The sequence below is a fragment of the Corvus cornix genome, chromosome 1 (assembly GCF_000738735.6).
Source record: "Corvus cornix cornix isolate S_Up_H32 chromosome 1, ASM73873v5, whole genome shotgun sequence".
Taxonomy (NCBI): domain Eukaryota; kingdom Metazoa; phylum Chordata; class Aves; order Passeriformes; family Corvidae; genus Corvus; species Corvus cornix.
Window position 1 is genome coordinate 81,867,721 of NC_046332.1, and position 17,708 is coordinate 81,885,428.

At 37.8% G+C, this 17,708-nt stretch overlaps 1 protein-coding gene across 1 annotated transcript in view; it reads right to left on the reverse strand.

Moving 5' to 3' along the window:
- Positions 1 to 17,708, reverse strand: part of EFNB2 (ephrin B2) — a 45,694-nt gene that overhangs the window by 16,166 nt on the left and 11,820 nt on the right. The window contains exon 2 of the mRNA XM_039565041.1: positions 6,608 to 6,891. Coding sequence (XP_039420975.1) covers positions 6,608 to 6,891 — 284 coding nt within the window. The remainder of the gene's footprint in view (positions 1 to 6,607; positions 6,892 to 17,708) is intronic.

Consider the following 17,708-nt stretch of genomic DNA (forward strand, 5'->3'; position numbering starts at 1 on the left):
CAGACAAAAGTACATTTCCCCCATCCCAGCTATGTAAAGACTTTAATGAGGCAAACAATTTCAAGTCTTTAAAAAGAGTTTCATTAAAGCCCTCATAAATCCTTATGTAGCTCCTCATCTTTTATTTTAGGACTTAAAATACTGCAATATGTAACACATATGATACAAGCAATTCTATAAAGACTAATTATCCCACTTGATGAGCTAAATGATCATCACTGAACCTACGTACAAAATAAAAGTTAAATGTGTTTCAGTGTGGTAGTGCACTCTCAATCTTCAGTTTAGACAGATACTTTCTTCATGCTTTCATCATAGCATGGCATGTCTTTTCAATACACACCCCCTCGATTTAAACAGTTACTCATATCCCGAATAGAAAGGATAAAATACATACGCAACACAATCTTCTTCCGCATTTAGTCCTGTTAAGGATGTTTATGCAAATCTAAGAACATACACATTTTGGAGAAGATCAGGGTTTAAGCTTTTTTTGCAAAGCACTACAAATACTACATATATAAAGACTTCTAAAGGAGAATATTGTATCTTTCTTTGTGAATGTACTATATTTCCTGTATTTATAAACTGTTTCTGAGGAACTATAAAAGCGAGTTATAAAAATAGTGACTAAAACTATTAAAGAGCTTCCTGTGAAATTTTAAAATCTATTCAATTCATGGGTATTTCCTGAATAATTTTTTCTTCCTGTCTGAAAAATTATTCTTCATTTTCATCTGATTCCATATCTATTTGGAATACTTGCAGGGGTGCGGGGGAAGATAACTGTATTTTTTTCACAACATGCCATCAATTAACAAACTGAGCATTCCTATCTTTCATTTCCCTCCCTTAGGAATAGCGACATAATAACAGATTTCCTGCTGAACTATCTCTGTCTACTTTAAAGGAGATAAACGATTGGTATTGCCTAGGTAATGGCACCGAATATGAACACAGTCCATCAATATAAAATAGCCTTATTCTCTTACAAGACCTGTGTGGTCTGGGACAAAACCCCAAAGGACCATGACTCCATTAATCCTGCAGGTCTTAGACTCTGTTAGAAATCTGAAGCTGCACAGACAGTGATTTTTCCCTCTAATAATATTATTTGTATAAGCTGTATTTATATTTCATTCAACAAGAGCTAAGTGGTATTGCTGACACATCCCTTAAAAGACTCTTCAGCAAAGTCAAAGACTGACCTCTGGATATCATTTTACACTGAGGAGAAATTATTTATCTCATTTTCTAGGAAGGAGGAAGAGAAAGGAAAGAAAAAAACCTGATCTTTGTACAAATGGAATCAGAGTGACTATTATCGCACTGGCTTTCATTAACACCATCACCACCACCACCACAAAACAAAAAAAAAACCCAACAACAAAAAAAATGTAACAGTAGATTTCTGGATCACAGAGCCTTTAACAAAAAACAGGAAAAACATCTTTGTTGCAAAGGTAAAGGAACTGAATTTCTGATACAGTATTTGTTCCCATTTTGGCTAGTTTGGCATTAACAAAGAAAAACCTGTTTACTGTTTCCTTTTGGGCAGCTTTCACTAGGTGATTTGGTGGTTGCAGGGGGCTGCAGGCTGAAATCTGCCTCAGAACGTTTTCAGAATGCTCAGCCAGACAGATTAGCCAGCACTTAAACTGGCCAGAATACTAAAATAACATTTTAATGTAAATCTATTTGGCCACGCAAAGAGATTTATTCTTCCCAGCTGGGCCATATTTCAGGGCACAATCTATATTGTCCTTTAATATGTTCTTCCTCAGACAGTTATTGCCCTTTAATTGTAACAGAATGACAAAGTGAAAACATAAAAAGCCTTGTGATTTTTTTCAAACACAGCTAATGCTAAAGTTTCAGAATGACTGTTTTGATTTTAAAAGCCACAGTACTATTAAAGCAGTTATCCAAAATATAGTGCTACTAGCCAGTATAAACCTTTAAATCAGTCAGGGATCAAATATATATACATATATGTTTTTTAATTTAAGCCAGAAGCCAATTATGTAAGTGGATCGCTTGAAAAAAAGTTGACAAAAAAACATTTAAGGAAAGCTGCATATTCAATTTTGCCAACGTCAAAGCCAATGAGCATCATTAGCTCAGCAAGCTCAGCTAATGAGGTCCAGGCAGAGCAAGCCTTATAGAGGAATCTTTCAGAGAACTGTTCTGTAGCCCCTTCCCAAGTCTCAAGTCACTCTGTTACAAATTCGGAACAGGTGAAGATTTCATTGCAGGTGACTTATTTTTTAATGTTGATGATGTCAGCCCATAAAATTCACTTTACTTACACAAAAGAAGAGATGGTGTGAAATATGTGCTTGCTTGGCCAAACTACCTAAGGAGCTTGACGGTGGCTTGGAGGCAGGCAGCACTACTCCCTTCCCTCTGGCACTGCTCCCTTCCCTCTGGCATAGCTTCTCACAGGCTTCCCCTGGTGCTCCCTCAGCACAAACCCAGTGTATCACCGGGCTCTCTGTGCCCTCTGACTAAAGGCCAAGTTTCATGAGGAAGGGTTCAGGACGATTCCTGTTCACCAAAAGTAAACATCTTTGGTATATTATATGCACTTGAACTATGCTAACATGTCTCTCTCACAAACAAGAATCTGCATCTGAGAGGTACTGAAGCAGCAACACCATGACCCAAGTACTTGCAGATCAAGTACTGAGTATCTCCTCGGTATTGAGAAGATACTCATTGCTTGTTCTGAGCAACTCACAACAGCAGAAAATTATACTTTATTCTCTAACCGTACAAAGACATAAAAAGACTTTTTAATGCAAACATCTGAGTTGCAAATCTTCACATCCTTCTGCCCAAGTTTGCCCTTCATATAGATATTTATGGTTTTGGGCATGATGTATCTTCCTTCATGCATCTGATTAAGGATTTCCTTAGAGACTTATGATATGTTAGCTAAATGGTCGCATATTTTAGGATAATCAAACATTAATACTTCTGAGATCTCAAGTACACTTGACCTTCTCCAGTTCTGCTGAAAAGAAATCAGGTAACTGTAGGAAAATGAATCTATTCATTTCCGAGGAACGAAAAATTGATGATAGCAAAGAAGAGAAAAGCAAGGACACTCTGTTACATCATTTATTCACTTTCACAATACCATTCAGTATCGTCTTTCCAATTATTGCTGTTCACAGAATTAACTCTTTGGATACTGATACTCATATTGAGGAATATCTTGCCAAGAAATGGGTTCCTTTTTTTTTAATTTATTAAAGTACCACTAAATGCGAAAACAGATATGAGAAACTTACCCACACTTTTACTTTTTAAAAATAGGGAATGGTGGAATGAGAAGATTTTATGTGCTTAGAATTAGGGAAGCACTGAATAGAAAAGATGTCCTTCTGCTATACCTATCATGAATACATCTGGATGATATAAAAATGATGGTTTAAAAAATTCCTGTGCAATCACATGTCTCTAAAGGGCTCAGGAAGCTGCTTCATCCTGTGTTGCAATTCCTCATCCCAAAATGACTAACCCCCTAATACGAATAGACATTTTACTGTTTAATACAGCTCCACAAACCACATACTATTACATGAGAAAAACAAACTCTGTTTTCAAATAATGGCAAGATGATAAAGGTACATGACGGTGCACAAAACATTTAAAGGGCTGACAACAGCCTGCCAGCATAAACAGCGTGAGATTAGGCTGTAGGTGAAGCCACAGCAAGCACTGCAAAGATGCTGAGCTCAGTAAGCTCTTGTGTTAGGTTTGTTTGATGCCACTTAGTTGAGGGAATGCAAGATCCTAAAATACTTCAAAATCAAAAGCTGGCACATAAAATGCATCATTGCCTTCATTTCACAGCTTTTCCACCCCCTCAAAAAACCCAACAAAACAAGCAAAACAAAACTCAAGGAAGGAAGGAAGGAAGGAAGGAAAAGAAAGAATTACAGGTCTGTGAACAGGGATGTATGCAAACAATTTAAAGCCTGATTTGTGTACATGACTAAGATGCGTTTTATTACTTATAAAAATGACAGCACATGTTCTGACTACCAGAACTTGCATTGACAAGGCTGTGTCATGAGCTTTTTAATACAAACTGTTAAAACCCTATCTAGCTCCAGTACTGTCTAAAATGGTGTCCCAGCTGAGCACTGGCCTAGTTTTCTACCCTTCTTTCTGCTTCTGAGACCAGCATCACTGAGTTTATTGTTTTCCCCTTGAATAAGAGGAAAGTGAGGATTTTAGCTTCAGGATGGCTGGGTTTTCAAGGGTGGGGTGCTTTTTTGTCTAGCCTATTAAAATGTATGGGTACCCTTGCTGAAGCTCAGTCAGTATGCTAGCAATGGAGTGGTAAGTTAGCCAGTTGTTTATGCCACAATGAGTAGGAAAAGTAATACCCTAGGGCACTCCAGTATTACTGCTAGGCCAGCGTAATTTTTGAGGCATTAGACTGAAGGCTGAGTAAGTTCTTTCAACCAAGTTATGCTGTTAAGCTTCCAGGAAATGCAATGTCTATTATGTCTTATTGCTATAATGAAATAATTATACAAAACTAATGAAAATGAGACGTACTTAATAATTCTCTGGGTAAATCCATGACATAGATATGACAGAACTGACAGTGTATCAGAAAGCTCCATTTGTGCCCATAATTTTCAGGTAATAATTGTAACAGTGCCATTTGTTCCACTACAGTTGGTCTTCTGTGGATGTTTTTAAAAGCAGCACTTAATAATGAGCATATTTCCTCATTTAAGCCAAATATTTGAGCATGGTTATTTTTATGCTACACTTTTTCACTGGAGTTACAGATAACTATCTCTCAACATGTAGTTTTGTCGTTTTCACCCTCGTAAATATCTCACTAGATTTCAGTGGGAAGTTTGTCAAAGTTTTTATTGTTTAAGTGGGATCACATTTTTCACACCCCCTCACTAAACAGAGAAAGTGCCTATATTAAGCAATCTTTAAAACCAAAAAATTGTGGTTTGTATCTCCTGTAACTCTTACTCAGTAATTTCTAAAATTAGTAATTAGTATTAATGATGCAGTGAATTCTAACTTAAGTTTCTGTGACATGCAACCTGTTTCATACATTATCACGTACCATTATGGATATAACTGGGAAGAGAGCATTAATTTATATTGAATTAATTTTCATTTCCATTTTAAAAGTACTTAATAAGAGCACTTTTTAAATTGCCAATATTTTAAAATCAGAAGTTAAGAAATAATTACACTGGCAGACATTACATGAAACAGTTATCAATCCTCCAGTTTTCAAGAAGGTGGCAGAAATCTGTTTGGGGTCTAATTTTTCAGCAGGACCTGACAGGTCAATGGTCTTAAACTAAAAGAGGGTAGATTTAGACCACATATAGTGAATAAAATTTTTATAATAAGTGTTGTGAAACACTGGAACAGGTTGCCTAGAGGGGTGGTAGATGCTCCATACCTGGGAAAAGACCTCTGAGCAAACTGATCTAGTTGAAGCTGTCCCAGCACATTGAATGGGGCTTGGACTAGATGACCTTTAAAGGTCCCTTCCAACCCAACTTATTCCATGATTCTGTGAAATAAAACACACAAATATCTAACTTCCTTGTAACTGCAGAAAAGCCAAGTCTTTGCAGAATTTGTTCCATCACCTAATAACTGTTGATACTTGCTCAAGACTTCAAAAGTGCCCATGGGGCTAAATGAGATACACAGGGCATAGTATTAAAATGACAAAACCTAAACTAATGTAAATTGTTGTTGTACTGCTGAGGTCTCAGCTTATGCTAACTCCTGATTCACATCATTAACTTTACACATCATAAGTAATTTGAGTCACTGAACACAGTGGCTACCTCCAGACTTGCTTTCAGCCATAAATCCCTGATCAGAAACTCACACAAAGTTTGTATTGCTGCACAGAGGCCTGTGCCATGCACACTTGTTTTGCAAGCCAGGACCATGAAAAAGGATGAAATTCAAGACCTTGCTAGCCTAGGTTTTACCCAAGAACTCTCCTAGCTACTGTATGAACATAGTAGGTCTGTTTTGAGGAAAAGCATGTTCAATTACAGGCCTTTACCAGTAACCCTTGTGAGGAAACTACACTGACAAAATTGGCACCAAAGTGGCCAAAAGATGCATCCTGTGAGAGTCCCTGGACCACTTGCAGCAATGGCTAGCCATGTCACATAGGATGGTCAGAACAGCTGGGTCACCGTACTCCTATTCCTGGCATAAGAGAACCCAAGAACAAGGCCAATAGCAAGGCACGTCAGCAGGGCTGTGAGCAGGAAACGTGTCACAGTCCAGCTGCAAACAACTCCTAATGCAAATACAGGACACAATCCTGTGCACAAGAAAAAGAAGCCTTTCACAGGCACAGAGGTACAATCTAATGTGGTTTACACAAACCAAGGAAAAAAGAGACAGAGACCCTTTGGAAATCAGGAACAAAATTAAAAATATGCTGGCAAGAAATTGTTTTCAGACAAAAAAATACAAATCCATTTGTAGTCCTCTTAGTTTGCTTATAATGTACAAGACAGCATACAAAACAATGAACAACTATATTTAAAAGAATGAACAACTGAAATTTTGAACTTACATATGACGTAATAATCTTTGTTCTTCTGAAATTCCAGGCCCCAGAGATTAGGACTGAATTCTTGAAACTTGATGGTAAACTTAACATCTTGATCTGGCTTGGCACAGTTAAGTAGAGGTGTATTGTCCTTTTTAATAGCACAGCTATCTGCTTGGTCTTTATCAACCATGTAGACTTTATAATATTCATATTGGCCAATAGTTTTAGAGTCCACCTTTGGGCATATAATATCCAGTTTGTCTCCTATCTGTGGATATAGTACCAATCCTTGTCCAGGAAGGAATCTAAAAGGAAGGAAAAAAAAAAGGGGGGATGGGGGAAGAGAAGAAGAGGTAGAATGTGAGACACTTGATAAAATCTCATTCAGAAAAGTAGTAACTGCCATGAACAGACAGGAATAAACACAGTTTCCAAAACCAAAATGACAGACTGAGCAAACCAAATCTTAATAGTTTGGTCTTGATTCAGTATCAACAAGATGTTTATTTAGGTCTTGGAAATTATAAATCAATTGAGTCTTATAGTCCTTATCCCATTCTAGCAGATTTTACATCTCTCTCTCTGTCAGGCAATGCTGTTTCTTCCACTGCATTTAGCCATGCAGAGCAGCTAATACAATACCTGGTGGGCCATGAACCTGTTTTTCTGTTTTGCTAATATTTCTTCTATTCTTGCACATATTTTGCTAATTTTGGACATGGGAGAATGATAAAAATAATCTTTCAACCCCCTTGAACAGCCATGTGGGACAGGAAAAAACTTAAAAGATTTTAAAGAATATATTAAGATGCTGATTGATATTACTAGTGTAACACAAAGGAACATCAGTCACTCACCAGGACCATGCTTACAGACCTGGGATGGACAGAGATCTACCTGATCCATGGACCACACAAGATTCTGGGAAAACACCTATATCCAACACAGCGTGACCACTCCACTACAATGCTGTCATTACATTACACTCCACTACATTACTGTCATTATTTTAGCTCTTTTTTTATTTTTTTGTGCTAGTAGTGAAAAACAGGTGTGCTTATTTTCTTAGTATGGGAAGAGTTCTTACACAAACCCACAGTGAGCTTTAATATTTGCAGTTTGACATAGTATTTTGTCTTTCCTACTCATATTAATTAACAGGCAAACATGACCACTTCTTCATGGAAGAAAAATATAAATAATTACTTATATTATTGGTTCATCCACAAAATGAGGAGTCGTGTTCTCACAAGGATAAAAGCCACAGCAGGTTTGTTTGTTTCTCTCTCCACTAAGACATGTTTATTTCAGTTAAGGCCAAGAAGTGCATGTTTTAGAACAACAGCCAACAACACAACGTAATCGAATGCACAGACCAAAAAGACTGACTTTCTTTCCTCTTTCTCCTGCCTGCCAGCATTTTCCAAAGATCTTCCTTAATGGAGAATCGGCCTGAAAAACCAAGTGAAACAACTGCTGCCTAATGAACACCCTTCTCCAAGTGCTAGTATTTAAACAGCACACGTAGTAAATCTAGCTTATTCACAGGCAGCCTTCCTGGAAACTTTAAATTAGAGTATCAAGGCCCACGCAGAACAAAGCTGTAGGCGTCGGTGACCTCCAACCTCTGGCTTGGCGAAAGGAGCCACTAGCATGAAGTCGTGGTGGGGGAGAACCCACTAAATTAAAGGATGATGCAATGGCCCAAATTTCAAATCCATCATTTACAACTGCTTGCTCCCACACAATTCAAGTTTATGATCTGTGCTAATTGAGCAGGATTATTTTCACTCAAAAAGCCAGTGTAAGAATTATATTTGTTATGAAGCAGCACGTAGCAGGACAAAGACATGTAATTACAGATTTAGGGAACTAGAACAATGAAATGTTATGGCAAGAAAAGCGACTGTTGATGTATAAATCACTGCTCTCTTTTGTGCTGTGCAGTGTAATTTCCAGACTGCAGAAACTGGGCTTGGCCACGGCTGTTCAAACTGAGATTGAAGTGGAGATGGGGCAAAGCTGTGCCTCCTCCTCCAGTTTCCAGACATGCCAAAGGAATGCAGTGACTACCACCTCCTGAGAGCTGAAATGATCAAACAAATGGAAAGGTGGAAATGTATCCTCAGAGTTACCAGCCTGGTGAAGGACAACCAGATGTATGTGTAGATGTGGCACCTAGGACGTGGTTTAGTGGTGAACACAGCAATGCTGGGTTAACATGTGGACTTGATGATCTTACAGGTCTATTCCAACCTAAACGATTCTACAGTCCTATGACTAAGGGAGAGGCCAGTTCTTCAAGGGTACCAAGAAAAGGTGAGGAGGAGGATCCCAGCCAGCAAATATTCCCAAGGCAGCAGCATGTATTCTGATTCTGGCTCTCCTCAGGGATCAACTCCGACCAGGCAAAAGCAAAGGGACAGAGTTTCCAAGCCAACCTATGTCACCTATGACTGACTTTACTACCTTGTCTGACCACAGCCCCATTTAAACTTTGCTCCTGTGCAGCAGTGCTGTACCAGGAAAATGACAGTTGCTCCTATTCCCCCATCTGCATGCCAGGACAAAGGCCGGTCACTGTATGACCCCACTGCTGCACATACGCCTTCTTGCCAGCAATTCTTCTTCACATAATGGGACTGTGTAATAGGAAACACATGAGATTTCAAAGGACTGAACCTTTGCTTATAAGTTAATCAATTGAGATTTCCATACATAAAATATATGAAATTCATAAGTTTAGATAAATGCACCTGTCCACCATTATCAAGAATAGGACCCTAAAGCTGCCCTGAGAAACAAAAGACACTGATTCTAATTTTAGAGTTTGCATATATACATGAAACAGCCACAGTATATGTTCTCCATGCAAACATGAGTACAAACATGATGGGTTCAGAGACGGTATGCCAGGCAATCCCCAGAAAGAGCTGCAGGAGAGAAGGCACACTTGTGAGCCTTGGTTTCAGCCAGGAATTGTCCCATAAAATGTAGAGGACAGAACTGCCCCTGACAGACAGTTAAAACTACATTTTACAAGAGCTTTCAACCAATGCACTCGTTAGACTTTATGGCAGGGAATATTCTTGCTATGACTCTGAAGTCTGTACAGTTTTAGAACTAAACTCAGTAAATCTCCTTCCACTTGAGTGTCTGAACTTGTAGGATCTAACGCTGATGGGATTAAGGAAGAAAAAAGGATGAAAATGCAAGGATTAATCTGAGAACTTGATTGTATTGAAATTTTTTTCCACACTTTGCAGTTTTGATCGTGACCTTTGTCAGAGAGATATTTTTCCAATTTACTTTCCTTATTTTCTTACTACAACAAAGCCCAAATATGGATGGAGATAATAAAAAAGTTTCACCTCATGCATTTCAGTTCAACCACAAAACTTACAGTGGCTGATTAGTAGAAGGCATGATTATTATCCATGCATTTTTTTAATACTTTTGCTACTGTACTTTTTATAAAGACTTTAAATAAATCATTTGCTGGGTACTAAGCATTTTCTGAAGCTATTTATGAAATGTCAGGAGGATTAAGACTATTGTTTTATGATCCTATTTTTGAAGACTTTCTAGCTGAAAAAAAAAAAAAAAAAGAAAGGACAATGTACATTCAGCCTTGGTAGAGGTTAAAAAAACTTCAGGATTAATCCTGAGTATTTCTGCAAGTGTTGATATGTTACCTTAAGTATTCCAAAGTAGCAAAAAAACTGAAGAAATGTTTGGAGGATGGTGTCTGTAAAAATTAAGTTAATGAAATGGCTTTAAAAGTCTGATCAAAACATGCCTTCAACTAATTACAAAGCTTTTTTTTCCCCATCAAAACAGAGATATAATAAAGATGAAACAAGGTGTTTCCAGGATCCTGTGACTGATCCTGTGGAGGCTGTTACTCCAGTGGTGGCTTAGGACAGCGACGTGCTCTCCAAGCATTTGGGACAGCAACAGCACTGGAACCACTGCTTTCTATAAAAAGCTTTCTAACTTTCTGCATTTCAGCTTTAAATATGATTTAGTGCAAAACTTAAATACCAAAACAGGCCACTGCACCCAACAGAAACTTAAGAGAAAAGCTTAGCAAGCTTCCCAACTCATTTCTGTCAGCAGTCAGATACAGGGAGACTCTTAGAGCATTCGAAAAATCCTGCTCACAGTAAATAATCCTGGTGCTTGCTGCGAGAAAACACAGAAAAGTATATTAAGTTCCATATAAGCTGTATGATGAAATTAATGTGCTTTCTGTCTGGCACTTTTTGATACAGATGGCATTTTTACCATCAACCCAAAACTGGTGTGTTGTGGGCGACATTTGACATCTGTGCAAAGCCCAGGGATGTGAATCCCTCCCACACGTCCAACTAGTCACGCAGCTCATTGAATAACAACAACTTGAAGAGTTCCCAAAGCTTTTTAAAAATAATTATTGTACTTGACCAAAATGTCACATGACACACAAACAGAAATTAGGAACAGAGTATTTCATTCCCCACTCACACCAATGCTACAATGATTTTATCTACCACACTTATTTTAAGGCTCAGCAGCAGTTCCTGGCACTAATGTAACCCTATTGGTCAAAGTCCTCAAGAAGTTAAATTTGATTGTGAAATTTTATAAAAAAATAAAATGTGTATTAGTTTCCAACTAATTTCTTAACAATCTAATTATTGTTTAAAGAAACTCAGCACATTCAACCATATTAAATTACAAACGAATTTTGCTTAATGATAACCACTCAAACCTGCCTCACCTCATAATAGCAAATTCTCAAAAAAAAAAAAACTTAAACTGCCCACACTCTCAATGAGAATATTCTACCATTTCTTAGTACGCAAAAATTTCTGAAATTGTAAAATTATCAACAGAAAAAATTCTTAGAGAAATAAATTCTTAAGAGATTTTGTTAATCAGTATTGAGTGATGTAACCAAGTGACTTGTCAGGGTTTTTCCAACTTGCAAAACTATATACATACATATATGTACTCATATTATAAATATATATGCATGTTTAGCTTTAACTATATTCTAGTAATTATAAAATAAATACAATTTTAGAAAGCATGTTACTACTTGATGCAAGGCTTGTATATTTAACTGGGGAGGCAGTGCCAAAATTCTGTGCTTTAATAACTTACCAGAACTAATTGGTGTAGGCAGTTAGCTTTAAATTAATGTCACAAAAATAATCCTAAAAATGTGAACAATCAAGATGCTTCTTAAAATGCAGCCTGAAACCTACTGTTGGGGAATCCTACCCACTTAACTTTATGAAGTTTAACTACCAGCCTGACTATGGTTATTCATTGAAAACTTTTATTAAGGAAATATCATGAATACTAATAACACAGTATGTTAGTCCGTTACTTGTAAAACTGCAAACTGAAACAGAATACAGAATTACATTCCACGTACAAGTTCTTGCTGTTTAAAAAGAATGGTTATTAAATAGTATATATATTAATCATCTGACTTTTGAGAAAATAACAACATTCATATTTTGAACATCACTTTGTCCACAGAAGAAATATTTAAGCAAGGCAAAAGTCCAACCAGCTTGATGCAAGGCCAATATAAGTTTCAGGAAAATGGTAGTGATTTCAGTGAAGTAGCAGTTTCATGATGATGAAAATCAGTTTCCTGATTCCGAAAAACACTGAACCACATAAAATCCAAAACACAGACCAGAGCTCTCTGCAAACGCTCTGTGCAAAACTTTCATGTTAGTTTTTGTCAGCTTCAAGACCATGTACAAAAATATGCCATGTGCACACTCAGCTGCTTTTTGTGCTGAAGCAGTAATTTTATAGGACTCATCTCACTCCAGTTTAAATAGATTAAGTGAACATGAATTCAATGAGAACAGGACCAGTAACTGCTGTGGACAGACAGAAAAACAAGCTTCATAAAAAAATGATTAATGTAGAGTCAGTCTGAAAATGGGTACATAATTTTGCGAGGAAAAAAGGCACCACTTACGTGAAATCTTTGCAAGAAAAAATACCATAGTGTGACACAGCAAGATGACAGACTGGCTTTATACACAGACTAGCAAATGAAACTATGAGAGCAAAAAAAGTATAGCATTTCATATTACTAAAATTCTTTTAAGTCAGTTTTGGAAGCTACTTTTCTTTACCAGTGCAATCTTATTAAATCATTTTAATACTCCAGGAAAGTTTTATACAACATGCTAAATAGGGATGTTTTTGAATTTAAATAAAATTTAAGAAGTTTAATCTGCTAACCTTTATTTACATGTAACATTTTTCCACAAAGTTGATGAAACTATTCATGTAAGGTTACTAGCATTAATGGGACTTGCAGGCTAGAAACTAAATGGAATTCAAACAAATAAATAAACAAATATATTCACGCTCATCCCTTAAGATCTTTAATGGCAAGTACCACATTATACAAAGCCAAATTATAAAATATTGTAACACAAGCTGGTAAAGTAGCAAGTCCTGTATTTCTCACTTCTACTGTAAGGGAAAAATGTATGTTCAGGTTCCCCTGCAATAAAACCTGCAGTAAACTCATAAATGCTTTGAAGCAGTCGCCTGAAACTACAGCTGATCTCCATCCTAGGGTTTGGGGTACCTCATTCTCCTCACCCTTCCTCACCTCCAAAGGAGCCCATCTTCTTTCAGACTACCCTGGGGCAAATGCTTGCAGTGCACTGAAAAAGGGAATGGTAAAGGTTTTATGTTGTTTTAATCACAGCGCGGGACACAACACATCAGTGGTGCCACCATTTCAAGTGTCTCAAGCAGCCATGCAAATGGGCACTGTTCTCGATGCCCTTCCTGGACCTATTCTTACTGACATCAGTTGCAAGACTTCCATCAACTTCAGTAGGGCAAAATGATGCAGTATGTTAATCTTAATAACCTACAAAAGAATGATTCTGTAGCATTATTACATTTTCTCAAAATTTTTAGTGGACAGGGAATTAGGAACATGTATGAAATTTTAGCCATTTCATTTATCCATTCATCGCACTACTTTTAGCAAAAAACTAAAATACAACAAGTGCATTCTAATACATGTAAACTAAGGATGGGCTAAGAGTGCATCTGCTTCCCCCAAAGGAAATTTTTTTTTGCATAGACCTGCAGGATTTGACAGTCAAATTGCACAATCACATCACAGTTCTAAAGGCACAGAGCTTCTACTGTACAGAGACACCCACAGACACCATTCGTCTCCAAACACATCAGAAAATGCCCTAGCTGGTCTCTTAGAAAGATCTGTCACGAGCTTCCTTCAACAAAAAACTCTTATGACTAGTGCTGTTGCAGAAATACAGACACTTTTTCATTCCACTCAGCTTAGAATCATCACAAGTCTAAAGGTGCCTTGCACTTGAGAGAGCACAAACCCCACAGCTAAAACGTGATATTTGGCAAAACTGTACCCCTTTCACCCTTCACGTATACAGAAGGTCGCCTGCAACCCAGCACCAAACACATCGTATTGGAGACACTCAAAGAGAAAATCTGGTTCCTTAAAAGCTGTGATGTACGAGGTTACAAATGTGACCTCGGTCTTCACAAAGAGTAAGCAAGCCAAAGGAAATGCCGCAGACTCCCCTTCAAGGCTACCCCAGTCCTCGGTTCCAGCAGAGGTAGGTTGCTTAGCAGTCCCTCTCCAGGGAATCGTGTCATCTCAGGTAGGGATCATGGCATCTTGGAGTGACCACGGACGCAGGGGCACCAAGAGCCTCCTCTCCCCAGCCCACCATGCGGAGCCAAGGCAGCGTCCTGCCTTCAGCCGCCCAGTGTGCAGCTGCCAGAAGGGTTTTGCTGTATGGCAGTGTATCTATCGGATGTCATCTCCGCCTGCGAGAGGTGGTTTAGTTTTGCTGGAAAGTTGGCCTTTCCCTTGCTGCTTTGGCTCTCACTCGCAGAAAAAAGCAAAAAGCCCACTTACGTAACTAAAACTTTCAAACCAACTTGTGTATTACCCCTTCACCCCCAGTAAATCCAGAGTGCAAAAATGAACGCCTGTTTTTCCCCTGTAAAAGTCAGGCATGTTTTTCCCTGCCTTAAAAAACTTTGGAGAGCAAACACCTATTGGTCTTTTCCTGTGCAATGGGTTTTTTGCACAAGAATGTGAAACCTGACTCAGAACATTTACTGCAAGGGTAAGGCTTGAAATGTTGAAAAGTATACAATCCAATCTTTTACTAAATCTAAGCATTTTTTCCAAAAAATACAGATATTATATTCCGTTTTCATACATGACCTCCACATAAGGCACTATTAATAGCAATTAACTTTTTGTATTATATGCAGAAAGCCATTACTGCTCTGCTTAAAGTACTTAAAGCACTAGAGAATTCTGATCCATTTACTAAATCAATTCCTGTTACCACAAAAGAACCACTAATGTGCTTCACGACAGTCTTCTAAGTAAGGAGCAAAAAAAAAAAAAAGGATGAATATGACCAATGTTCTATTTTAAAGTGTATTATATTAACATTTCATCAGCATTTACAGAAATATGAACCTTACAACAGTGCTGGACTTACTCAGCTTCAGCAAATAGAAAGAATCATTGCTCACTTGCTCCATGCACAAGCATGGAAACACACAGGCACATTCTCCTTTTTATTTAATTTCACTTCAGCAGAAATGTGCTTTCTGTGTAGAGTTTAAAAACTGCAAGTGGCTGCAGTGGAAAGCAGCAGCCAGTCTGTATAAATGGCTTATTCTGAGGAATTTCTGAAAGAAAAAACACTCAGTAGGTGCATTGTAATTAGCTGCTCTTTCTAGTTACCTCTTGACAAATGATGCATGCGGGTCTGGATGAGAGCCCAACTCTTGACCCATGCCACCACTACACACTTCAGTACTTCAAGCAGAAACCCCTAGCCTCAGCATTCTTTTCATTTTGCTTTTTCCAGAAACGTGGGGCTAGTAATGCACAACATGAGAATCAGAGATGATTAGCAAAGTTGGAATTCTTTCAGAAGTGCTTCATATAGCTGTGTCCTAAATATATCTGAGGAAAGTTTCCTGCCTTTGATTCCTTCCAAATATGTAGCATGTTTCAGGGCTCCATTCAAGGACAGAAGTAGGTGGAAATACACAGGACAAACATTACTTCCACAATACTTAATGATACACTTTGGCAACATTTGTAAGCCAAAATGTTACAAATTTTACTTCCACAACACTTAATGATATGCTTTGGCAACATTTGTAAGCCTTTCAAACACAAGATATTCTTGTGATCCTTACTTCAATATCGGCGATTATAAGCCGATTGAGAAATCCAACTTTTGCCACAAAAAGTACCCATAAAAATAAACATTTTTTTTGGATAGCACTTTACTGCCCCCTTTTGCACTTTAACATTAGAACAGGTTTCAATGTGAACATACATCTGAGAAACAGTGTGAAGATACGGGGTAAAACGACAGGGCATCATGGTTTAGTCACTAATACACTATCAGTCACTGCTTTAGGGACATCTTCCACTTCCCTACACTGCAAACAAATGAAACATCTAGCTTGCATTGTCCTTTATCTTCCATGGAAGAGATCAGTAATGGATGGTTTAAATTACTGTCTTCCATTGTAATCTGCATGTTTATGGGCAACTGGAAAAGAGGGGGATATTGCTTATTAACACTAGTTGTCTCTAGCATAATTTTCTAAAGCAAAGATCATCTGCAACTTGAATTCGGTTTATTCATCAGGATGACAAAGGGCTTTCCAGTCTGAGGCCATGCATACGTTAGCAATGCCTGAACTAAAAGGATGGGTGTATCCTTCAGAACAAAACTTCACAAACTGGCAGACAAGAATATTTTCATGAAAGGTGAAGACAAGAAGCCTAGACATTCAAATACCCTGCAAGCCTACAGGCATAAACCCGTTCTGCAACTCCGCACTGCAATTACAGTCAGTACAGAATCGACGTATGTCTGTGTGTGTCCACATAGATCTGCAAAAGGTAATAAATCTATAGTCTAGTGGCCAGTTATTTACAAAATACTAATTCATTATGACAGAGCCAGAGGGGGACCCATCCTGTACCAATCCTCGGCTGCCATTTGACAAAGTCCATGTGCTGCTGTGTACACTTACATTTAAACTTAATCCATTTTCCTCTGTCATCCTACAATTACAATACAAGTCACAATAATATTAAATTTCAGTGCCTACAGCATTGCACAATTGAACCATTACTGTAATGAAAACTGACTCCCTTTGATATTAACACTGGTGTTTTCTCTCATTTGCTAGCCATGAAATACAGGAAGAGACCAATGTTGTTTTAATTAAAGAATCGTTGTTGTTCAAAATATGCTACTGGGAATATTAAAGTAGTTCTTTGCTCTCATGGCAAAGATAATCAGGTATTTATATGGTTTGAATTTTGGGGAAAAAAAATTAAAAATGAAGTAAAATAATAAAAAAAAAAATCTGTGCCATGAATTCAGCATAACACAAAACCCCTGCTCTACTTGACTTGTGCTCACAGAGGCTGGGTGTGCCAAACCCAAGAGATGGCACTTTATTGAAAAGATGCAGAGCAGGAGTTAGCATGGAACAGAAAGTCAAACCAAACCATGTGTGTGTCTTACACAACTCACTAAAGCCTTTGCTTTTAGAAAGCTAACAGAGAGCAGCTGGCATTTGCCAAAGAACTACTTTTTGAAAAGTGCAAACCAGATTGTTCTACTGCTATGCTATTCTGTGCTCTTCTCTACCATTCCTTTTAGAAAAACAAATGTCTTATGTCAGCCACAATATAAGGATGCCAACCAAAGTTTGCAGTCTTCCTTCTCTTAACTACAGTTTGCTCACACCTGTACAGTCTTGTTTCAAAGACATGCTCCAAGCAAAGTCTATAAAAGAGGGAGGGGACTGTCTTGTTAGTTGATGAGACATTAATAATCGGTGATTATATCTCCAATTCTAAGACAAAATTTCATCTGCTTTGCAGTTGCTAGAAAATATATTATTGCATACCATTTGCCTGCATAAGTAAACACTGGAAGTAGAACAAATTGTTAACTCACAACTTTCAGGAAAAGTTATGCCAAATCAGTAACAGAATTGTACAACAAACCTATTTTGGCAAATCATTTTTATG